This window comes from Lepidochelys kempii, chromosome 2, assembly GCF_965140265.1.
Source record: "Lepidochelys kempii isolate rLepKem1 chromosome 2, rLepKem1.hap2, whole genome shotgun sequence".
In the NCBI taxonomy this organism is placed as follows: domain Eukaryota; kingdom Metazoa; phylum Chordata; order Testudines; family Cheloniidae; genus Lepidochelys; species Lepidochelys kempii.
Window position 1 is genome coordinate 208,787,617 of NC_133257.1, and position 25,988 is coordinate 208,813,604.

A 25,988-nucleotide genomic window follows, 5' to 3' on the forward strand; every position below is an offset into this window, starting at 1 on the left:
GCCACTTTCTAGGTGTGTAGGTCTGAGAAAAATATCAACAATGAATAATTGTCACACTGGAATTTTCAGAAAAACGAGACCTCTTATTGGACTGTATAAGATATTTAAAGGAGTAAAGCAAACGTGGCTTAGATTTAGAAACAAGTGCAATTGCTAGATTTCCCCTTTCAGTTTTGTAGTGATGTTAAGTACTGCAGTGTGGAGACAAGGAACTGAAATTGTGGTCCTGGCATGGGAATTTAGTTGGTGAAGGAAATATATTTGGCTGTTCTCTAGTGACTCCCATTCTCTCTCCCTTTCATCCTCCAGGTAAATGTCATAAGTACTGTTGTCTCCCTTTAGGAACGGTCATATCCAGCTCCGCTTCCAGATGGAGGGTCACAGTAACAGGACTCGAGAGGCATTTGGGGGAGGAGATTGGGGTGCCAGCATCTATTCGGATTTCAGACGTATGGTATGGAAGCTCTCCTGCGTCTCTTCTGTTAACATGACAGACAGGGGAAAACAACAGGTCATTAAATATGCAAAAGCTCTAACAGTGTCACACAAATAAAAGAATGAGCCAGTTACTTGGTTTCCAAGAGTATATTATAATGGTGGAAACTATAGAAGGCTCTTACATAGGAGCTAGTTAGATCTCAGTGATATAAACTGGCATTGTTGCTTTTTGAGAGATCCAATGAGTACAATGAGTTTCCTTACAGAATGGTCATGAGTAAAGCCTTCTAGAACAATGGAAATGTAGATTATGGGGAAGTTTCTCTTACAGCAGTCTAATGGGCACAAGAATGATTTGTGGCATGCTTTCTCAGACATGTACAGGATATGTATGTAAATGCTCTGCACAATGAGTGAATGAAAATGTTTGTCTTAATTTGAAATGTGGGGCTATAGCATGGTGTGTTGCTTTAGAAAATTAGCAAGTGGAAAGGAGACCAGTTGTTTCTTTTGTGTGACCAAGTCTACATGTTTTATTTATTATATCTCCTAGAAATGCATTGTCTCTCTATTCCTCGTTTTTGTTTCTGAACCATGGACTACATCTGCAAAGTAATATTTTTTTTCTTTAAATTTGACACATCCAATCAGTAGTAGTGGATGCTGCACTTATTTTTATGGGAGTGGTTAGTGCATGGCTTTGAATGAAAATGAGCAAAGTCCTTTCAATCAGTAATTTTGAAACTTTTTTTGAGCTTCTAATCTATAAAATGTGAAAACGGTGTACTCCCCCCGCTCCCTCCCACCTTCTTTGTGCTGTACCTTACACCTGGATCATCTTTGCTTTCTTCCTTCAACTTCATTAATTCACATTTCACTCCATAAAACTCTCTGGCTCTGTTCTTGATCTAGTGCCTGGTCAGACCATTTAAAATGAAATAATAAAAATGAACATAAATAATTGTAAATAACTGCAGAGACAACAGGTGATCGCTCCTGAGCATGTATCTCCTTTCTATTGTGCAGTCTCCCTTTCCCTCGCTAACCAGCATGCACATTGTCATCTTTTGTGAAGATTTCTGCCTAGCCTAGGTTATGAACTTCTTAATGGAAGGGCAGTGACACAGGAACATAGAAATTATCATACTGGATCAGCCCAGTGCCCCATCTATTTCATGATCCTGTCTCTAGCAGTGGCCAATAACAGATGCTTCAGAAGAGTCCCTGTACTGGACAGTTACGGAATAACCTGTCCTTAGGAAAAGTTTCTTCCTAACCCTCCTTAGGTGGAGGCTGACTATATAATATTATATATTGTAATATACAATATTATAAATATTGTGGCAGCATCTAGAGGCCCCAGTTAGTATCAGTGTCGCATTGTGCTAGGCACTGTACACACATGTAAGAGAAGATTGTCCCTGCCACTAACCGCGTACAGTCTAAGTCAGTGGTGTGCAAACTTTTCCAGTTGTGCACAGCCAAGGCTTCCTCCACAGCAGAGCTGCGGGAGGAGCTGGGGCTAGAGGCAGGGAGGGAATGAAGGCAGAGCTGGATTGGGGGCAGAGCAGAGCTGGGATGGAGTGGGATTGGGGGTGAAGCTGGGCCTGGAAACGGACCAGGACTGGGGGGCTGAGCGGGGTTGGGGGCAGAGCAGGGCTGGAAGTGTGGTGCTCCCTCCCCACCCTCCGTAGGGTCTGTCCTGGGCACCCCTTCTCCCCCCCCACCCCCAAAAGTTACTCCATGCTCCTCTGGTAGGGCACCACCCCCTAGTGTAGGATAGTTACTGTTGATTTGGAAAGGGTTAACTGCACTTTGAATCAAACATTGTCAATGTTAATTCACACCTAGTTTCTTTATTGCCAGTATGAGTTATCCTGACCCTCTGACTTCATCCAGGTGCTACTACAAAAGTTCTCCTGTTGATTGGGTAGAACATAGCGTCATCTGGTAACCAAAAGCTGACCTAGAGGAACAGTAGTGTCAGCTTGTCTCTCTCTTGTAGGCTGGGGTAAGAGTGTGGCAGATCTGCAAGAACAATGTCCAGGGCCATAAAAATGTGAAAAATTGATACAGATGTTCAGTCGTTGTTGTCATCTTCCACACTAAGCTAATCAGTCAGCTGCAGCGTTCCTTTGCCATTTGGTCTGTTCCTGCACAGACGCTAGGACTGAGTCCAACATTGGAACAGACTTGATAGATGTTCAGTGAAATGTTCAAAGATGTTCAGACTCTTCAATGACAAAGTCTTAATTCATAAGTTAGTTGCCTTTTAGTTAAGCACTTGAAATATGTGCTACTTTCTCTGACCAGCATCATCTAATGTACGGTGACATTTAATTGTCTTTAGGCCCTGAGGAATGGGATTGAGTGCAAGACTTCAGTATTGCTTAGTTAAATGAAATTCTAGTCTTTGACCTAGAGACGGAGAACATAAATGTTTTTAATTTTTCATTTCAAAGGTTGGCTTTATTTGTGATCCAGCTAGGAGCCTTAACATGGTCTCCAGTTAGGATGTGGTTGTTATAACAGGGGACAAGATGCTTGCTGGAATTATTATTTATGCAGGGTATTCCTGCAACACTCATTTAACCATAAATTCCTTTATTAAACCCAAAGGCCAAATGATATTTATGCAATTGCTGTAAACATGCATAAAAAGCCTAAATCAATTTACTACATCCAAACAGTAACAAAACACTTATCTGCATTTGATCAAGATCTTTACAAATGGGTGAAACCCAGGGGTGCTTATACCCATATTGGCTTGCTCCAGTGTGGTCAGTCAGGTATTGGCAATGAATGCATTAAGAGTTTACTTTTTATATACCTTTCAACAAACAAGTGATGTCATTGCCAAGTACTGACCTCCGCTAAAAACCTGTTTGAGCCTGTTGACCCCTTTTTTCCAGACTTAATCCCAGATAAGATTTGCAACCTCCTTTCCTCCCTATCTCTTCTCCTCCTCCTCCTCGAGCAACAATTTTTCCTTTGCACCTGGGTTCAGAGGCCCTAATTTTTGAGATAACACTGCTATGTGGGATGGGCAGGACCATATTGGCTCATTTTAAGATGATTTTTTGTTTTATTTAAAATAATCTGCAGTTATCCCTGTTGATCAGAGGCCTTCTTTTTAGAAACCTCCCCATGTTTCATTATTCATTCTTTGAACCAGACCTTCCCCCTGCTTCATTCCTTCTGACCTTGTAACTGATTATTGAAGTACACCCTTGAAATTTTGAGATACAGGATGTTGATTTTGTCTCTGAAATATGTGAGTAAGACCTAGTGTTATACCAATAAAATAACAACCAGCAGGATCTTATTAAAGAGGAAAAGGCAAAATACCACATTTATTGTGAATACAGAAAGAATCATAGTAAGCAGTTAGTTATAGCTGTAACATTCCATTCAATCTCATTTATTTATTCACACACACACACACAGATTCTACAAGGTTGTTATTATAGTTACCAGCCTTAGAGTTGCTCATGCCAAGCCACTGGCCAGGTGGCCTGGACATGAGGAGGGAACAGGGCCTTGTCAGATGCTCATCTGATGCTCCTGGAAGTTGGTTTGCAGAATCAGACCCCAAAGTTCTCACTTTCTAGAGTCCATTTTTATAGGAATTTCTTCCTATGCCAGTCTGTGGGAATTGCTTCATCATGTGTTGCTGAATCAATCAGCAGATGGCACATTCCTGATGGCTCCGTGCTGCCAGATGTTATCTTGTTCTTTGGTTCTCCCATTCTTGAGGCTGTTGGGTGGATTCCAGTCTGCCCTCCGGGGGTCCTCGGGTTATTTCCACTTGACACCTTCTTCAGCCACCTCCCTGATCATTCAGTTATTATCCACACCAAGCATCCATCCACATATATCCTCTATCTCTATTTTAATCACAATTGTTAATACAACAAAAGGGTGGGGAGTCTCTGGGTGCTGTTTCTGTTGTTAGAGTATTGCTTTGAGTCTCTCTCTGTGTGAATTGCTTTGAGAACAGACTCTGTCTTAGAATGTACTAATGCAATTAGCAGCTTGCAAGTTTCACACAGAGGGAGAGAAACAGTACCAAAAACCAAGAGACCTCTTAATTAGTAATACCCTGGAATTTAAACTATGGGGAATCAAATTCATTTGTGATTTTAATACAGAACTTTTTTAATATGATCCAACACTAGCCTGTGCAAGATAGCTCTACAAAAGCTCAGATACAATGTCATTTGTTCATTGTATTTGAACTGTATGGTAGACAACTTCGAGACCTTAATATTTAACTCACTATCTAGGGGAGAAACCTATGTTCTTGCATAAGGACGTGAGGCCTGATTGTCCTTTTTCATTTACATCAGGGTAACTCCTTACTTAGATCAGTGTTGAAGGAAGGAAAACCAGGCCCATAGCATTTCTAGAATTGATTTTGCAATGTCCAAAATCTAAACATACTAACAAATGTTATCGCTCTCCTGGTGTAGACATAGCCAATCTGTGTGTATTCAGTTTCATTTACGGAGAGAGAGAAGGAGGAATGCTTGGTTTTTAAATGAACAGTAACTGGATTACTGTGCTCGATTTACTTTCCTATGCACGTTGTGTGGCATCCAACTAATGACAATTCTCGTGTGCTCGTTTGTGCAAGTGCTGCTAGCTTCTTAGATTTGCCTGGGAAGCATGGGGAAAGCGGTATGACCTCTCCCATGTGGGGAATGTAGCTAGCTGTGACACCCACCTGAAACGCTTCTGTATCCAGTGTTCTGGGCTACCTGTAGAAAAGAATTTCAAAAATTAGGTATTTGGGAGGGAGGAAAAATGAGGCTGATAGTAGACAGATTGGCCGTAACAGTTGAGAGACTATTAAAACCACGTGTGGAGTCCCCAGGCAAACAGGAAGACGGACCAATTTGTGGAATGAGGCATAGGCAGTAAGTTACAGCACTTACTGGACGCTGTTTATGCAATTCCAGTACACGGCCCTTCAGGGTAACTGAAGTGCAAGACCTGACTTAGGCTCTCTAAAAATCAGCTTGTTAAACACCACGAAGAATAAATGCAACTTTATTTCTAGTGTTTGGAAGCAAGAAAGAAATTCAGAGATGGATGGGAATTTGGGTGCCTACGAACATGGTATCATTTACAGCATATTAAAAATCCAAAGTGGGATAGAGAATGCAGTTCTTGGGTCAGAAGAGTATTTTAAACACAAACTGAAAACTGAGCTAGAATTAAGGGGAGATTCTCAAAACGTACAGAAGGCAGACAGGTGCCCAGCTCTCATGGAAAGTCACCAGGAGTTGGGCACTCAACTCCCTCCCATTCATGCCTTTGAACCACCCCCCCCCCCCAAAAAAACCCACCCAAGCTAAAACCTAATTCTACAAAGATAAAAGTTCAGTGTGAAATACCAGAATCTCTCAGTCTAGGTATTTGGCAGAATACAACTATTTTTCCCTGCTCCTGAATCGTTCAGGTTACTATTATGTAAGCGGGGGGAATGGTCCCACTATTGGGGGGAACTTTCCTGGCTTCTGCACTACCCCGGTGAAGTGGGCTGGCAAAAGGATCTGAGTCTTCACTCCCACTTCCTTTACCCAGTGGCCTCCCTGCCCTTGAGGACTCCCCTTCCACTCTCCTGTCTGGCAGAGTCCTCGTAACTCCAACAAGGCTGGGCCCAGGATTCCTGGGGGCACTCGACCCCCAACCCTGTTGTGGTCACCTAGGACAGGGGCTAGGGTGTCCCCACTCCAGGATACTCTCTCTGCACTGGGCACTTCTGACCCACTGATTATTACATGCAATTTGAAGCAAATGCAAGTTATTTAATCCACAATTAATTTTCAAAAGAAAAAGGGGAAATGGGAAAGGTTAGAGGAAACACATCAACCCACTCTGTGGCAGGGAACATCACAAACAGTGTCTCTGGAATGTCAGGGCAGTTCAGTCTGTTCCTTGTAAGTCCCAGGCCTTCTTCTCAGGCCCTGGCTGTGCCGCAGGGATGCTGCGGGTTGGACACTTGCTCTGGTGGCGGCCACAGGCTCTAGGTGGCGGCCACAGGCTCTAGGTGGCGGCCACAGGCTCTAGGTGGCAGGGCCCTTCTTCCCAGTGTTGCCCCCGCCCTGTCGGGGTTACCAATCCCTCTTCGAGTCTGGCCTGCAGAGCCTCCTGGCTGAGGCATCTCAGCTGCTCTGCCTCCAGCTCCCTGGGCTGCTTTTCTGGCCCCTCTGGCTCTGGTTGCTGCAGCTCTGCTCCCAGGACAGGGTCTGCTCTCTCTGGGCTGCTTTTCTGGTTTCTCTGGATCTGGCACAGTTCTGCTTCCCAGCTCAGCATGGGCCCCTGCTTTCTCCTTAGCTCGGCCCCACTCTGTCTGACCCAGGCAATTCCAGCTCACACGGAGGACGGGACCTCCCTGGCCTCCTGACTCCCTGATTAGCCTGCCCACCCTGTCATTCAGGCTGACCTGGAGCATTAGCCTCTCTCCATTGTTCCTGGGGACTGGCAGTCTCAGGGTCCTGATTCCCCATCGACCCTTCCCCTTTGAGTACTGGGAGCTAGCAACTAAAACACCCCCACTGAATGTTAGTAAGGGGGCAACAGTCCCTTACATATTATTGACAGAACTCAGTTTACTAAGATGGATCCAAATCAAAGGTACCGAATTGTGTCCTGCCGCAGTCTGTCTTTTTTTTTATTATTAGCTTTTGTAAACTGCTGAAAGCAATGATAACCTGTTAACATGATGAAATGTCCTATATCTTAACTGTCTTCTTCCAGAAGTCACAGATGGAACTAGAGCAGAGGTTCTTACAACAAAATTTGGGTGGCCTCAGAATGCAGCCATCAACTCTTGCTGGTGGGCACTCTGACCCTGAGAAGTGGGGCCCCCACCAGCCCGAGCCGCCCTGCCCCAGGAAAGCTGGGTTAGGAGCTCACTGGCTGCCTGCAGAGTTCCAGGTGCCCTGTGCCCCAGCCAAGCTGCAGCTGCCTCTGCTGTGCCACACATACTGGCCCCATGTGTCTCCAGAGGCGCTGTCCAGAGCCACCTAGGAGACTGTGTGGTGCAGGGTGCAGATCCTTGCTGGCTGCACCAGTGCAAACACCAAGGCAGTGTATCCAAGAGCAACACCTGAGTGATTCAGGGCGGGGCCGCAGCTTTGCCTCCCCTCTCCCTAATCTCCGCCATCCTTTGAAGTCTGTCATGGCCGCAGTAAACTCTGCTGCTGGCTGCATGCGGTCACAGTGGCCGCCTTTGAGAAATGCTGAGCCGGAATGATGCAGGAGGCCTGTTGCTTGTGCTTTTCATCAATTTTATGGTCCAGCCTCCTGGCCACTGAATGATTTGGCAGGAGTTGTCTCATTACTTAATCTCTCCACCCTCAGCAGTTGGTATTGTAAACCCTCCCTTCTCAGGCTCTAAATCGCTGACCAATTTAGTAGTAGCAACAGCAGCCTGTCTGTTAATTCTCCAGATTAGGGCCAGCTTTAAAGCACAAAATGTCATTCTGACAAAGTTCTGGACGTACATGGCCTTTAGTTATCAGCAGAACTGCTTGGGCTGTAATTCTAGTCTAATTTAAGACCCTCTCCTCCTTCACATTGAAGTACACAGATACATTGAGCGTTCTTTGCTATGCATACTGTGCCCTTTCAACAGCCGCAAGCTGCTAACAGCAAAACTTGTTTGGTGTATGTCAGCTACAGAAATCTGTCAAAGTGAACCTTTTTCCTCATCTTTAAGGAAAGCCTAGAGAGATGAACCAGGGATTCTTTTCCCTCATTCACAACAATAAAGCTTCTTTTCAGAGCAACCCTTATCTTGCAAATGAAGGAAGTGAAATCTGCTCAAACTCCTTCCAGTTTTGCTGATCTTAGTGGGTGGTGGCAAGTAGTAGTGAGGGAGTTGGTAATCGGAAATCTGAATTCAGTGGGACTCCCCACTCTTTCCTTTGCTGCAGCGACAAGCATATGACTTGCTTTCTTCAGTTTGAGCGGAGGTGGGAAGATCTACTGAAACTACAAATGCTGATTCATGTAACGTCTTCTAATGTAATCTTTTCAGCTATTGCTCATCTCTCAACATTTATATTTAAACAAGCTTCCTGCAGCAATGCTTGTCATTTTGGGATGATAAAAATAAAAGCTCAGCCATTTTGACATATTTTGTGATATCTTCCCAACACAGTACAATAAGATGTTGTTAAGCAGAAACTGAACTTGTCTTTTCAAAGACACTTAAGTTTCTTAAAGGAGAGCTTAGGGAGCCGAGTGGCTTTAACACTGGTGTTTTGAGTTCTGTTTACTTATGTTACTATTCAAAGTAATTTTCTCTTTACCTTTACTCTTCCGTATCTTTGTTTTGCTGCAAATGAAGTTTCATTTTTCCTTTTCACAATTAAGGATTTTTTGAATTGAATATACATTATATTTTAATGTTAATATCATATTGTTTAAAATAACAATCTCAAGAAATGCAAAGCTAAGGTTCCAACGGCACTGTTAAATTGTCTGCATTGCATGTGTATAATATCTATTCCTGACAAAGTCAGTGCTCGAGTTATGCATAAACTTAAGTGTTTGCTGGAGAGGAACCTTATTCCCCCCCCCCCCTTAAATCAAGCAAAGGCAATAACCTTCCGTGGAAACTGTGTATGCAACAGGTTTCAAACTTCATGTTTGTCTGAAAAACTTGGGTCTGTGTTTAAACATTTCCCCCCCTTTCCTTCTACACACACTTCCATATATATATATATAATGCCAGAGAGATTTAACAAAACAAAAATTGCATGCACGCGCTCTGTCTCTCTCTCTCTCTTTGGTTTTGGGTTTTTTGTTTTTAATTACATAAATATCTCTTCAGCTAAAGACCAAGCATAGAAAACAATCACCGAACATGAATGTTTCAGAACATTGTCTCTAATAAAAAAAAAAAAGTTCTTCCTAGAATGGACACAATCAGCACCGGCTTAGAAATTTACTTTCAATGTTGATGTTTCCTCAACTTTACACCCTAGTCTTGTCATGTGTGGAATTATTTTTGTGCTTTTAGCTCTTTGCTTCTACTCAATAGGTCTTTTTGCCAAAGCACATTTTAATTAGTCAGATGGATTAGTACAAATAAAGGAAAATCTTTAAATTGGTCAGGATTAAAGCTTCGGAAAAGTCTAAAACCATAGGTGTAACTATCTTTGTGGCAACCATATTGATTATCTAGAAAGCCATCTTGCTTATTTCCCCCCACACACACTTGGAAAAATAGAAGGGAGGGAGGAAGAAAAAGAAAATGGTGGGACTTCCATTTTTTTGGCGGTGTTCAGAAGCAAGTTTAAAACAGGAATTGAACAAATTATGGAGGAAGGTTGCATTTGCTCTTCTGTATAATCTAAAAATAAACCCCAGATAACTGAGTTATAATAGAACCATAATTTTAAAACCGCCATGGAAATGCTAAGCAGCGAGAAAAATAGTAAACGGTGAATGAATTATAAAGTGTCCATGACAACTCTGTTGCTAGTCTTCTCAGTATTTCCATTCAGCGGTGACTGGAGCTAGAACTGAAGTGATAGAGCTCTCCCTAGCAGTAATAAGACAGATTGTTAAATTATAGTACTGACATGCCCGACTCAGTTGAGGTGCATTGTGAATTCTGTTTTAAACACAGTGCTGGTAACTCATTTTAGAGCCACTTCAATCTTAACTTCTAGAAATACCAGGAAATGAGGAATGCATCTGCAGCTTCTTCAATTACTTAAAGAAAAGGCAGTTATCCAGTAGCCTGCAATAACCTATACAGATCTTGATTCTGCAAAGCGAGCCACCAGTGCAGACCGTAGGCCCTCATGGAAACCCATAAAAGTTTCCATAGGAATAAGGATTTGTACCACTGGCTCCTCTTCCTGGAGTGGCACCATGGTTTGCATTTGAGTGCTATACTGTAGTTGGAAGGATTGACTCTTTGGGAATAAGGCAAGTCCATTAAGGCTCACGTACATCTTTCATATTCTGGTCTGTCTGCAATAGTGCTAAATTCATTATTAACTCAAATCCTTCCTTGTTGGCCAATTTCCTATTTACAATTTACAGACATCATAGATATTAAATTGACCTAGGTAAAAAAAATTTAGCTTCTCAAAATCATGGAATTTACTACCTTCAATATAAAAAGGAGTATCAGACTTAAATTTAAATTCTAATAATGCCCATCTTTTCAAATAGTGCATCCCCTTAGTGGGACTCCAAGGCATCCTGGAAAGGGCAGTGGAAGCGAAGGGTCCTTTTTCTTTTAAGTGAATCTCTTTAAATTACACTAACATTTTCCCAAATTCAGGAAAGGCAGGTCCTTCACTAACAGACAAAATTGAGTAAAATTTTCAAAGGCAGCTAATTCTCATTTTCAAAAGTAACTTTAGGCTCCCAAGTCACTTACATACTTTTGAACAGTTTTTTTTTTAAAAACAGTACAGTATCACTTAATATAACCTTTGCTTAAACTAGAAACTTTATAACCAAGACTTCACAGACTTGTACATTACTGTAACTGTATCAGTGGGTAATCTTGTCACAAACCATGAAGAAAAGAGTGAAAGATCTGTTGGATCAATAAAATGGAATTGCCATCCATCTCCTTGCCTATTTTAGAAAAGTGAGTTTCAATCCTACGTGAGGTCGCAACAGCTGTTTAGAAGATTTTTTGAGACCGTGAAACCATTTTCCCTTTGTTTTACATCCTGCTTGTCATTAGGCAATTTGGTGTGCAGGAACGTGTTTATAATCTAGCTGGAACAGGTTCTGTGTTCTACTGCATAAAAACAGCCATTGTGACCTTTCCCTTCCCTTTAATGTCCAACTCTATGCTTAAGATCATATTTGCTCCATCAGGCAATATTTGTAAATTGAACATGTATATATGCAGTTCTATATTTTGTGGCTGTTTTGTTTTGCAGATTTTCCAGTGTTCTTACAAAATAAAGATGAGATGGTGACCAGGGCACTTAGTTCCTTTATCTAATAAATTACTATATTCATAGCACATTAATTTAATAGTACAGAATCTAGTAATCCTACAATCCAGCAAGAGGGTTCTTCATGGTTACAATGACAAAGAATCAGTCAAAAGCTATGTAATGGGTATAATTATGTTATTTCAGTTTATGAAACAGAATTTGAGGGATGTAAGCACACTAAAATAAAACTGATGAGTGGGAAAATTGATAGTGTGTGTGCGTGTGGTGGCTGGAAGGAAGGACCATAATTAGATAGGAGGAGGGGAAAATGTTTTCCTGTCGCCATTTGTTGTTGTCTGAGTGCTGTTGAATGGAGAATCCTATATTTATTCTGAAGTATGCTTCTGGGCAACTTCCCTCCATGCATAACTATACCAAAAACATGAGACCTCAATCCCACAAAAGCCTAAGCATATGCTTAACGTTAAGCATATGAGAAGTCCCTTGGAGTACAGTTGCATTGAGTTTAATGGGACTACTCTCATGCTTAAATTTAAGCATGTGCTTTGTGTGATTGGGGCCTTTGCAAAGAGTGTTTGTTTTTTGTTTGCACGCTGGCTCATTTCTCCGGGGCAAATGTTTTTGTAAACACAGTATTATTGCAATTTTCCCATGGCCCACTAATTTATGGGGGAGGGGGGAGAGAATTTTCAGATACAAGTTCAAGAGCTCTTTCAGACCATTTTTTGTCATGTTTATCTCGTTATTGTATATGAACTAGAGTTCTTAGAGGGTTGTGTTTTGTTTTTTTTAAACTTTCCTGGCATTAAGGGAATAGCTGTGGAACTTTTCACATACGAGTGCAGTTGATTGAAGTGGTGAGATCCTCCAGTAACTCCCTCACTCTGTGAGCAGAGCAAAGAGAGAATGAAGCCATGGCATATTGAGTTGTGGAGGATTAAATTATCTTCTGTAGATCAAAGGAAGACCTGTGTCTAGTTACCATGCTCATTGGTGGTGAGCTTTAAAACCCTAGGTGGTGATAGAACTTCTCAAAGAATGGAAAAATTAAAAATCTGCAAAAAGTGCAGTTTTTTTCCTAATTTATTTTAATTGAACCTCCATTTTCAAAAATTTCCTGTGATGTCCACTAGACAGGTATGTAGCAGAGTTCCAGTAGGAATTGGAAGAAAATACATTCTGCTTGACAGTATTTAATTCCTAGGATAGATAGCCCAGTCCTCTCAAACCTTCGTGTTCCTTCACTATTTCCAAATTATTGCCTCCAGAAGACAAGCTGGAAAAAGTAACCAATGCTCCTGAGTGATACCCAATATTACTGCTTGAGAGGGGTTCATTAGGCAAGTTACTGTAGGGTCCAGCACCCTTTTGTAAGTATGTGCACTTCCCTAAAGTGGCTGAAGCATCTCTGCTCTTGGCTTACCTTTAATAAACCCGGAACTATCTGTGTCATAATCACACCCTGTTGCTTTTTTTCCCCCTTTTCTCATTGCACGTCAGGATGTAGTCTTGGAATTTCAGAGAATTCCCCACCCCCTTTTTTTAAGGCTCTCCAGTGGGTTCTGATATGAAATGATAAAATCATAGGGTTAGAAGGGACCACAAGGATCATCTAGTCTAATGCTGCCAAGATGCAGGATCTGTTGTGTCTAAACCATCCAAGACAAATGGCTATCCAGCTTTTGTAAGCCTCCAGTAAAGGAGCTTCCATAACCTCCCTAGGCAGTCTATTCCATTGTCCATTGATAAAGAGACATTGATGCTTCCAGAGTTCTAGCAGCAGAAGTGACTTTGTCTCAGTTCACAGACACTACCAGCTTAAGATGCTGATTTATTTTGCTGGCATCTGCCATGTTACGTGGCCACGGGAAGGCATGCCACTGAACATCAAAGTTTAGGTATGTTTTCATCAGGCTGTGGGTATTGAAATAACCCTGTAGAAACAGGGCGAGAACTCATTTTTAGAAATCTGGGATGAGGGAGAGATTGCTGCTTTAAAACTTAGTTCTGTTCATTAGATACACTACTTCCATTATTTCCCAAGGCCTACTCCTTTTTAAACAGTAGGTGATGACTCCCCACCCCACCCCCCAAAAAAAAGCAGCCAGCCACTTCTGAAATCTGGAAGCTTAGTGGTAAACATTTTACATTTGTAACCCATCTCTGGGTTCTAATAATTAAGTATCATAAGTGATTGCTTCAGAGCGTTCTTACTGTAGATGAGGTGGGTGTATGCCCTAAAGAGTTACATCGTTTTCAGATGTGCTTTCCTCACTGAAAACTACACATTGTTCTCCTGTATGCTCCCTTATCTTCTGTTTCTTGCTGCTAGTAAGGCACTGCCTCTAGCTGAGGGTAAGAAATGCACTTTCTGCTGCAGCTGTCTTTGGTACCTCTGCATTAATTGGTTGCAAGGGAGTGCTTCAGAATAATTCTGTCTGGGTTCCCTATTTATGTAACAGCCTTGAATGCTGTATGTATCTTGTGTATCAGCTGTCAAGTGATGGTCTGGAGGCTTCTCTTGTGGAAGGCCACCAGAACACATTATAGTGCAATGTACTGCCTACCACTAGCCAAGAGTCTTAAAAAGGATATTTTAAACTCTTAAGGCCTAAGACTGGCTGGAGGTAACTTTGGTCATATTACTTAAATGTAGTTGAAAATGAAAACACGTTATCAATTGGATCATATGGCTAGTATGAGTGAGTTGATTAGATGTATGATACAGTCATTACAACTTGCAATTTTGTCTCGACAGCTTTTTTTCTTTATTTACAGATTAGTGCAAACTATATATGCAATATTTCACACATCTGTTGGATAGCTCCTTGGATAAAAATTAATGCCTGTATAGTACATTCACAATTATCCTTGTCACACCATACATCGAATACTCAATTTCTGGGGTGGGCAGGAAGGAGGTAATTTAAATATTTTTAGGGAGTGCACATTGACTGACTTCCGAATATATGTAACATCTTGCTAATATGAAAGACTGAATCAACCCAAGGGTTAAGGAAACAGCAGAAATGCTTGTCTAGCTCCCCGAGAAGCTTGACATTAAGGAAAATATCAAAGAAAAATATGCCTCAGACTTATTCTAGTGCAATGTTCCTTAAATTCTAATTCTCCTGTTTCCTTTTGGATTAGAATAGGTACTGTCTTTTCTCATGGGTGATTAACTACAAGCATTATCCATCAGCTACCAAATGGTCTTTAAATGGTTTATGCTTTTTGAAGCTAGTTTGTAAATAACCTACTTAACTTTCTTCATTAAAATAGTGGTGCCTAGGTACTATGAAAGCCTGACCCAGGACTCAAGGAAGGGTTTAGGTAAGGGGAATAAATTTATATTGCAGTAGCTCTCAGGAGCCCCAGTCATGGACCAGAACCTCCTTGCTCTAGATACTGTACAAACACCTAACTAAAGAAGTCTCTGTCTCAGAGGTTACAATCTAAGTAAGCTCCAGTCAGGCTCTAGCTGAAACCTGTTTTGATGAATACAGCCTGTTTATTTTTTTAATTATGGGTTTTTTTTGTTTCCAGTGGAGTTTAATAAACTGGTACTTTAACCATCAGAAATGCTTCTACAAGCATTTTCTTCAAAAGGCAACCTAGAAACTTAACAGTATATACATACTACGATTTGTCTTTTCTCCTTCAAGACTGAATCTTGTAATCCCTTGGAAATACAGGTATCTTCTTCCAAAAAGACACTACCAATATTTCTCAGTTTGTATTCAATTCTTTTCTATATAGATGACTCTTACCTTTGGGGAACTATGTTAGGCTGTCAGATTAAAGCTGATGTTTTCATAGTTTTCTGTGACACTTTACAATTTAAATTTTTATATGGTGGAAAAGATGTTTAAACTAATTGACTTATTTTCCAGCACATAGACTAGGTAGATATGAAAGCACTTTAATTAGATTAACACTAACTTTCAGGGCAAAAATCTGGTTTGTTGGTTGTTTTTCATCTCCAATAACATTTATCCAACAAAATAATTTGAGAATTTTGTTTGCCAGCTAAATGTATTATTTTAAAATAATACCACACAGAAGACTGCTGACTTAATGTGCAAAGGTTAGTGCACTAGGAGTGCTGCAATGACTTCCATTGGTTATTTTTTTTTATTTTCCCCTGCCTTCCCTGTTCCTCCATTCATAAAGTGGATTTCAGTGACAGAAAACTTGCATCTTACTCTGTCTCCACATTTAAATGCTCACTATAGCACTTTTTACCCTAATTAACTCTGAGCCAGCTGCAATTAGGGTAAAAAGTGCTATAGTGAGCATTTAAATGTGGAGACAGAGTAAGATGCAAGTTTTCTGTCACTGAAATCCACTTTATGAATGGAGGAACAGGGAAGGCAGGGGAAAATAAAAAAAAATAACCAATGGAAGTCATTGCAGCACTCCTAGTGCACTAACCTTTGCACATTGAGTCAGCAGTCTTCTGTGTGGTATTATTTTAAAATAATACATTTAGCTGGCAAACAAAATTCTCAAGTTATTTTGTTGGATAAATGTTATATTGGAGATGAAAAACAACCAACCTTCCCCTCCCCCCGGACTATTATCAGATGCCTGAGCCATCCAGTCTTGTGAGGACTTTGTTTTAATTTGACTTTAAAGAATGGTAGGGCTAAGTATCTCATTTAAATATAAGGTGAATTAGGTAAGAAAAATACTGTGGGTTAGATGAAAAAGGGGTATTTTGGTAGAAACTTTATAGTAAGTCTTCCATTAAGTTTCCTTAGAGGAAAATAAGTTTTTGATTTTCAAAAAGATCTTCTGATATCTAAATTCTGGTTTATAGCAGCACAGAAGATCTGGGGAAGACAGCACTGTATTAGGTTACGTTTGGACCTTATTTTAAACTAGCTTTTTCAAAAAGGAAGCTTGGATTCTTTAAAAATGTGTGCCTTAGGCCTCTCCATTTAGTAGGGTTGCTCTAATTCATCTGGCCTCTGAATGTATTTCAAACAAAACCAAATTAAACAAAATAAAAAAACCCTGCTCAGTGCACACTGAGACTAATGTACTACTGGAGTGTAAGCTGGCACAACTATTTATTTAAGGCAGTGATTTATTTAAGGCAATGGAGTCACATGCACTTACATCAGCAATAAATCTTCCTCCACTGTGTAGAAACTTCCTTACTTTTCTAAGCCCTTCCTCCTATCATGGAAATTCTTAGGCTGCTTTGTCCATGAGCAGTCAAGTATGAAGTGATACACAACTTGCACAATACTTTTTTTCCCCAGGTTTTGAAAAATATGACTGTCTCCTTTGTTGGGTGAAAAACCATTGCCATGGCAACCATTGCCAACACTGCAAGTCCGTCATTTGGGGTTTCCATCAAGTTTTTTTTTTTTTTTTTTACGCACACTGCAACCACCACTGTTATTAGACAAGTTATTAATTAATCTTCCTGCCATTCAGTCACAGAAGTGATATAGTTACCAATTTCTAACTCCAGGTACAGTTAGTCATGCCCACCTGTAAGTAGCTAAGTTTGCACAATTCTTCACTAAAAATGAAAGCAACTTCTGGAGCTGCAAATGTGCACTGTATCAAAATTCTCAAGGAACCTGGGAAGTTAATTGTGTTCTGGTTTTTCCCTTTTTGTGGGATATTTAGTTTCTCCACACCATTCACAAAGGTTCTGTTCTTTTCTAACTTTCTGAATTTCTTGTTTTTATGTAATAGCCTTGTTCAGGTATTTTTTTATATTTCTTGTGATGGGTTAGGACTCACCACCGCTGGCGCCTCCCACTGGTTGCTCCGGGAATTAGCTCTGTCCAGTCATTGAGCACCTTTTTCACATGGTGCCTTGCCCTTCATCCGCTCTGTTGCTTCGGGGACACTTGTTGCTCCCTGCTCAGCAGGGTCCTCTTCAGGACACTGCCCTCCGCCCATGCCCACTGCTCCGGTCCCACCTCCTCCCAGGAATTTGGTGTTACTAGCACTCCACAATCTGTACCTGTTGTAGTGGCCGGCTGCAGCCTGGAAGTCTAGCCCCTTATCGCAGGGACCAGCCACAGCCTGGATCAAGCCACGCTCCTCTTCAGCCAGGTGTAGCACAAGGGGAAGAGGGGGACCCAGGCCCCGCGCTATTGAGGGTCCTTGGGTCGGGACCCATAGCAGCAGCCTCTCTGCCCTCCTTCTTTCCCCTTGCCCTGCTATTGTCCCTGGGCCACTTTCCCTTCGATCCTATGCCCCTGCCTGGCCTAGGCCGGCAGCCTCAGGTTTTCCTTGGTCAGAGCTCCCCAGCACTGCTCTGTCCAAGATGCTACCTTTCAGCCTAGGAGCCAGTCCTCCTCCCTTAACCACCAAAGAGAGACTACCCACTCCCTTCCTGAGCAGCCTTTATATATGGCTAAGTCTGGCTCTGATTGGCTGTCTCTAACTCAGCCTCTAATTGGCTCCCTAGCAGGCCTTCTCTGATTGGCCGCCCACCTGCACCGCCTCCCTGGCCTGCTGAAGCCCCATCTAGGATAGGAATGGGGCAGTCACTCCACTACATTTATATATAAATAAATAATGCAATATGAACTTGCTCATGGTTTGGGATAATTTAATCTTTAAAGAGACGCTTGATGCTGCATTTGAACTGTGTTCTTTACAAGCAGTCAGATGGTATCATAACTTTCAAATGTCAGAGAGAAACAACAAGACAGTGGGCTCTAACTACTTGTTTTAAAATTATCCTAAAGCAGTTGTTCAGTTAATTTCTAATAACAAATAGTAGTGCAGTCCAACTACATAACCAAAGACTTTCTTATGAATTCTCATGTTTCCAAATAACGTGGACTATATCTGCTGCTCATGTGTTTTTGGTTTGTTTCTCTTAGGAATTTCCTTGGGGCTCCAAGGATGCCATTGGAATGCATATGGGTAAACAATGACTCTTGCCCATGTCTCTCCCATGTCTTCCAATACACTTGCTTAATTCCCTTCAGATGGTGTTCTAACTGAATAGACACAAAACAAACTGTCTCTGGGATCATGAGTGAAGAAAAAAGCTTGGGTATGTCCCAGAAAGTGTTGTCACCTTCAAGAAGTACCAGCAGCTGCTCCTCCAAACAGGGAAGTCGACAGGTAAAGTAAACTTCACTCACTCCTATTTGTTTGGGGGGGGGGGGGAATTCAAAGTATTAGGAGAAATGGTCCGTTCTAGTAACCTTGATGAACAAAATTATGTGTTTATGGGTCTGTTGTGCAGTTGTTTGATCTTTTTTCCTTTCTTTTTCCATTTTTCTTTTTTTTGCCAGTGGCAGCATCTTGTCTTCAGTCCAGTGAAATAAACAGATATTACTGAGTAGCAGATACCTATAACATTGGAAAGGGCAACCGGGAATTCAGTTAATGCCATGCTCTTGCTCTCTAGATGCAGTGTGCCTATAGCAGGGGTGGGCAAACTTTTTGGCCCGAGGGCCACATCTGGGTATGGAAATTGTATGGTGGGCCATGAATGCTTGTGAAATTGGGGGTTGGGATGCGAGAGAGGGTTCCTACTGGGGGTGCAGGCTCTAGGGTGGGGCCAGAAATGAGGAGTTCAGGGTGTGGGAGGGAACTCCGGCTGGGGGTGTGGGCTCTGGGGTGCAGGAGGGTGGGACCGAGGGGTTTGGAGGGTGGGAGGGGGATCAGGGCTGGGGCAAGGGATTGGGGCACAGGAGGGGGTCAGGGTGCAGGCTCCATGTGGCACTTACCTCAAGCAGCTCCCGGAAGCAGCAGCATGTTGTCCCTCCAGCTCCTACGTGGAGGCATGGCCAGGAAGCTCTGCACACTGCCCCTTCCGCAGATGCCGCCCCTGCAGCTCCCATTGGCCCCATTTGCTGGCCAATGGGAGCTGCGGGGGGTGGAGCCCCCTGGTTGCCCCTCTGCATAGGAGCCAGACGGGGGACATGCTGCTTCCAGGAGCCACACAAAGCAAGACCCAGACCCTGCTCCCCAGCAGGAGCTTGAGGGCTGGAATAAAACATCTGAAGGGCCAGATGCAGCCCCCAGGCCGTAGTTTGCCCATCCCAACCTATAGTCTGCTGCTGAATGCTTGGCTTCTGTGGTTTGGTGCTTAGAACCCCTAAATCTCCTGTAGAAAAGGTCACCCCAGTGATAGCTGCCTACTCAAGCCTTCAGTGGCTTGTGTGTGTGTGTGTGTATTTCAGTTAGGAACATTCTTTATCTGCCTACGTTGCCAATATTGATACTGAAAATCTGCCCATGAGTGCAGATTGCTGCAGTGGCACTAGGGTGGCCAACTGTCTAATACACAAACCCAAACACCTGTGCCTCTTCTCCGAGGTCCCACCCCATGCACTTCATCCTCCCTCCCTCTGTCGCTTGCTCTCCCTGACCCTCACTTACTTTCATGGGGCAGGGGGTTGGGGGGACCTAAATGTGGCAATACTTCAACAAAAAAAACTTCAAAAACAGACTCCAACGAGAGACTGCTGAATTGGAATTAATTTGCAAATTGGATACAATTAACTTAGCCTTGAATAGAGACTGGGAGTGGATGGGTCATTACACAAAGTAAAACTATTTCCCCATGTTTATCCCCCCTACCCACCCCCCACTGTTCCTCAGATGTTCTTGTCAACTGCTGGAAGTGGCCCACCTTGATTATCACTACAAAAGGTTCCCACCCACCCCCCATCCCCCCGCTCTCCTGCTGGTAATAGCTCACCTTAAGTGATCACTCTCATTACAGTGTGTATGGTAACATCCATTGTTTCATGTTCTCTATGTATATAAATCTCCCCACTGTATTTTCCACTGAATGCATCCGATGAAGTGAGCTGTAGCTCACGAAAGTTTATGCTCGAATAAATTTGTTAGTCTATAAGGTACCACAAGTCCTCCTTTTCTTTTTGCGAATACAGACTAACATGGCTGCTACTCTGAAATCTGTCATTTGCTTTTAAGATACTTTTTTCTTTCAAGCATTCTTTTTTTTTTCATTATAAGGTTAACTTTAAAAAATTACAAGATATAAATGAAGTTTGTTCTTAGAGATAATGTCAAGCAAGCATTATTAGCACACAGGATTTCAGTTATAACTTAATAAGATTTACATGAGCATGGCTAAATCCCACTAAAAGTATATTGCATAGTAAAAGCATTCGTACATTTGCAGGCACAATTTCTGTAAGAACATGCACAATAAGACTTCAAAATAAATACCCACTGGCATGGCTCAGCTTTGCTGGCCAGAGCATTGGGGTAGAACTCACTATCCACCCACTCCATGCCTACCTTCTCTATGAGGATGGGGGGGTTGCGAGGGAGTTGGTGCTGTGTATTCTTACTCACGGTCTGGGTAGTCTTCACACAGGGATTTAGGGAAGGGAGTGTTTCTTATATGGGCATATAATCCAAGCTATAATCTAGCCCTGAGTGTGAAAAGATTACAAGTCTAGCACATGGAGCATACCTTCACCCTACAAACCTTTGTCTGGGTTGTCTTAGCCATCTAGCCTTCAACCAAGCCATGTTGTCTGTTAGGCACTGGCTAAATTGCTCAACCGCACCAACCAGGTCAGGTGAGATGGAGGTATAAAGCTGGATGCCAGTTGTATCCAGGAGGCACCACAATTCATATCTCCTCCTCATAAGAGTATGAGACCTAGTGATATACCATCTTCCTGATTTAATTAATACTTAGACCTTTCCTCTTCTAAAGAGTCTGATAAATGTAGTCAATCATCACAACACTCTAAATGGATATTATCCCGATTTCACATATGGGAAGCTGGAGCATGAAAGTTGAGTGACTTGCCCAAGACCTCGGAGAAAGTTAATGTCCGAGTCAGAAACAGAATTCAGCAGGTTTCTTTGGTAGAGGAGAACATTGGTAATTGGTAGAACATGTGACCATTAAAGCATGCTATCAGGCTGAGATATGGAGGAGGAATGCTGAAAGCTGGGGCCAATACTGCATTATACAGTTGAAATGCAGAATGCTTATTTCTTAGAAATGTATTGCTGAAGAGCATATGTTATCAAGTGTGGGTGGCAGTGAAATCTTTTCTGAAGGATTTTTTTTTAAATGTGGATTTGTAATTACTTATTGCCAGATATTTTTCTCCCCTTTTTGGGGGGGCAAATATAATAACTTAGTAGGCTTGACACTTAGAGTACAAGCTCTACCCAACTGCCCAATACAAGCAGGAGATCAGGAGGCCTTCTCTCAGTACAGTCTATTCCTGTCAGAAATGTAGTACTTTGAATTGAATTGGTGGACTTTCATCATCAGTTGTCAGAGTTCCCGGAAGTGAGCTTGTCTTGACTACTACGTTACTGGTGCTCATTGTTTAACTCCACAATGATGTTGGTGTGCCATAAATGACTGATTCTACACTAGACTGTACAAATCAAGATCTGTTTTGTGGAATATTTTAAATATTGTTTTGATTCTACACAAACACGGTCTTTCCCGTTTGGATATTTACCTGCTAATAACCAGTAGGTGGGAAATACAAGAAATATAAAATTTGACTAAGAAAGATGGCTTGATCACATGTAACTTTTAAAAGTTAATATGTTAAGTATGACTGTCAAGTGTTCATGAAATTCAAAAAATAATGCAATGTTATAGAAAATACTTCTTTTCTTTCTGTTGCATATGAAAAAGACACACACTTTGGACCAAATAGTGCAGTATTCTACACATTGTAGATCAACTAAGAAGGAGGAGGCATGCTGCTAGATGACTTGCTGTTCATGTTTAAATAGAAATGTATTCTGTTCTCTAACTGTTTCAGTGCTAGTGAGGAGAGAGTAATCTCTATGTAGCTCAATTTAAATGGGTTCTGAAGTTGATTCTCCCAAAGAGAGGGAGGGAGCCCAGAAAAGAAAAGGAGTTATGAGTCTTCACAAAATCTGCTCATTCACCCTTTAACCTGATACTGATGCTGATGATAGCCACGCTGAAAGTTATGTGGTGGGTTTTTCTGGTAACTTGTGGGGGAGCAGAAATTTGTGAGGCTGGATTATATGGGGAGTTTCTATTTGGTACTGTCAATTGGATTTGACAGAATACACATCGCATTGTTAATTAATTGCCCTCTTCTCCCCAAACCCTTCTAACTGGTGAATAATTGCTGCGTTCCCATCCCTGCCACTGTCCAGACATCAGACAGGCATTTCCCTCCTTCCCCATCCGTAGAGACAACACCAATCCTTAAATGAAAGAGACTGGTTATTTTTACTAGGTATTTAGGTTTCTTCTCCATCACTGCAGAATTTAATTTGCTTAAATTACAGCATTTACATTGCTTGTTTTTCTAAAACAACTTTTTTTTTTTTAACCAGGGTAGTTTTATGAAACTATAGGAACTAAAACCACACTAGCTGAGAGAAAAGGTCCAGCAGTGCTCCAGAGGGACAAATAGAGTACACTCCACTATTTTTATGAGAAGGAGCCCCAAAACTACAGCTTACAATTTCAGATCCTCTGTGGGAAGGTGAAGAATATTGTTTCTAATCATCTAGTATTCTCCCCTTCTTCCATTCCAGTGAGGAATTTATTCCCCCTCCTCCCTGCACGCACACCCATATGCCCCTTCCTGATCCGCTTCAGTCAGAACTGTCCTCTTTATTTTCTGCTATATCGAGACAGTGTTGGCCGGCCACCTCTTTCCCCTTTGCCTCAGGGTCTCTGCAGCTGATCTCATAGGACAGGACAGTCCTTTAATCAGATTAAGTGAAAAGAAACTGTTACAAAGCACAGGGGAGAAAGGGATCTTGGCAGACGTTTTGTGGAGCAGTGGGGTACGCGTTACCAGTTTCTCAAACTCAAGCAAGCAGGGAGTGCTACCACAAGTGCACTCGGGCCCCAGAGAAAGGGAAATTTATTTGGGACTGCGGTATTGTGCGACTGATGGAATAAGGGCACCTCCTGGGATCAGAGTATTTTAGTCTGATGTGATGTGACTGCTCCTTCTCACAAAGCAGCATATGGCACTGGTGACACTTATGTAAAGATCCCCGTGATGCAGACCAGAAATCGTTATGGCTTGAGAGATTGGTTCGAGTGGGGTTGCGGAACTTTCATTTTAGGACAGTCTTCCTTCCATCGCTAATCCTAGTGCCCTGTTTCTGGCAGCCTGAATACATTTGCAGCATGACCCTGAAAACACTGACAATTTAATCCCTTCCCAGGAAATGGGACTGACCTTCACCTTTAAGCCTCAGTAGCTGATGTGAAATGATTTCCATTTCCACACCTCCCATCCCCACCCCCGTAATGCAATATAATATTAGGCCATAATTTTAAATATATTTGAGGGAGGGAAAAACATCATTATCTTTTTCAAAGTTTAAAATTGACATACAAAATAAATAGTGTGGATGGGAAAGCAATACATTTGTGAAATAAGCAGATACAGTAAGGAAAGGCACTGAGAGCTATATTAAAATCTTGTACTAAAAAGAAAATTCAGTAACTTTTGCCAAAGTTATGAACCATAACAAATGCTTTAGTTGCTGCTGATGCAAAATCTTATCCTCCACGAAGCCACTTTCTATTTTTGGCACTTTAAAACATGCAGTACATCTGGCTGCATTTTATACTAGAAGGAAGTCTGGCTTCAACTATATTCAGGCATCGATCTGAGAGCCACTCAAACTCGTTACTTCATTCTTTTCTCCAGAAACAAAATATAGCCTTGAGGAGTTTCTGATGTGCTGTGTGGTAGAAAATCAGGGGTTTTTTATTTGATGAGTTAATTTAATGCCAGGTTACCAGACCTTGAGACCAAAGTCCTTCAGAACTGTTCCATGGCTGACCCAGACCGCAGCAGTGCAAATTTCTTCTGCTGACCTGCCTCAGCCCTTGGCCTTTGTTGTCACTGCTGTCAGAGATAATGGTTTTGCTCATTCTGTGTTGATGTTGGTCCACAAGGAAGTCAATTTTTGTTCTAACTGAAGTCGCTTTCTGCCGCAGCATTGCATTTTTGCATCCCCGCCAGTCTGGACCCGGACTGTGCTGCTGCTATTTACTTTTTTTTAATGTAATTGAGCTTCTCCAAACTTAACCTTAGTTTTGAGTCCCCAGCAGGGGTAAGAATCAGCAAGAGAACATGCTATAAATGCTGCCTGCAACTGTGAAGAAATCTTATGTTCCCGCTCTGATATTTCAGACAGATTAGAACAGAGAGACAGCCAGACTGATTTATTTGACTTCATTTTAAGATCATTGGCTGAGCAGACCTGTCTAACTGCAGTAGTTCCTTCGAGCAGCATACAACCATAGATCCTTTTTCTCTTTTTCTTTTTTTTTTTCTCAAGATGAGACAAGTTGTGGATAAATTGCAGGCCACATCAGCTCCGTTCTGTTCAGCGTGGTGTGCTCTTTAAGGGGCATAAGATTCAGATCAAGGGAAAATTGCATCTTCCAAAAGAAAAGGAGAGACCAAGGAAATCAAGGGTTCATCTGGGAGTTATTTGATTCCTGGACCTTCTACATGTCTGAGGTCTTTCATCGTTGCTCAAGTGTTGATTATTAATGCAGGACAAGAACCTGCTAGTGGCTGTGTGATCACCCACCTCTCACCCTAACCATTTGGGAACTATAGAAACTGCCTTTTCCTATTGCCACATATCTCTAGGGTGACCATATTTCCCTATGCTGAATACGGGACACCTGGTAAAATTACTCCTTCAAGCGAGTTCAATGACAATCGTACAAACATTCAAATTAACATTAAGTTGACTGAGCCTCTGTTAAAAAGAAATACTGGGTAGTTGGCTTCTTTTTATTTACCTTTTTACATGGGGAGGGTTGACACACACATACTCCCGCTGTGTGAGAGAGGAGTATGGGAGTGACCGACCAACCTGACCCTCCATGCCTGGCTGGGCCCCCGGACAGAGCTGCCTCTTCTGGTACCTGGCATCACGTCTTCCTGAGGTAACACATGGGGGGCATGCATGGTCACATGCCCCCCTGCCTGATTTCTGCCAGAATGTGGCCAGCAGCAGCCTTTCGGCACTGTGCAGGAGGGAAGGGATAGGAGCTGCTTCCAACTGCAGGGGAGGAAAAGTGGGGGTGGGGGGAAGGGATGACCTGGCCTGTGTCTTTGCAGAGCTCATCTCTCTCCCACTGCTCCGGTGTGGCTGGAAACAGCTTGTCCCTTCCTGCCTGCATAGTGTCAAAAGGCAATTAACACCTCCAGGTGGTTGCTGGCCCCACCAACATAATCCAGCCACCTCCTGTCCCCTGGTTACCGTGCAGGCAGGAAGGGGTTAAGCCCTCAGGATGCATGGTGGCACCAGGGCCCAGGGAGCCTCACTGCAGGGCAGTGCCTTAGCCAGGTTCTAATATCGGGGAACGAACACACAAAAAAAGGCACCATCCAACATATCAAATTACTAATTACATACTTTTAAATTCATTATACATATTTATTTTGTACTTAAAATAAAAACACAAGAATAATATTGTTTTACAAGTACATGTTTTGCATTTAAAATATAAAAACAGTTTTACAGTATGACATCTATTTATATTGTATATAAAATCAAAACATAATAAAAACGTGTTGTTTACTTATTTTATATTTCAAAGATAAGATCAAAACAATATGA

The 25,988-nt window shown here is 42.1% G+C and overlaps 1 protein-coding gene across 8 annotated transcripts in view; it reads left to right on the top strand.

Moving 5' to 3' along the window:
• The window catches only part of OSBPL3 (oxysterol binding protein like 3), a 138,278-nt gene that overhangs the window by 32,028 nt on the left and 80,262 nt on the right, over window positions 1-25,988 (top strand). For 4 of the 8 annotated variants that reach the window (XM_073333694.1, XM_073333703.1, XM_073333698.1 and 1 more), the window contains exon 2: window positions 18,251-18,497. The exons of 1 other annotated variant lie outside the window; for it this stretch is intronic. In XM_073333694.1, the coding sequence (XP_073189795.1) occupies window positions 18,405-18,497 (93 nt within the window). In that variant the 5' untranslated portion in view covers window positions 18,251-18,404. Of the gene's footprint in view, window positions 1-18,250; window positions 18,498-25,988 lie in introns of those variants that run through there. 3 more of the 8 variants (XM_073333696.1, XM_073333697.1, XM_073333701.1) reach the window with 2 other exon arrangements.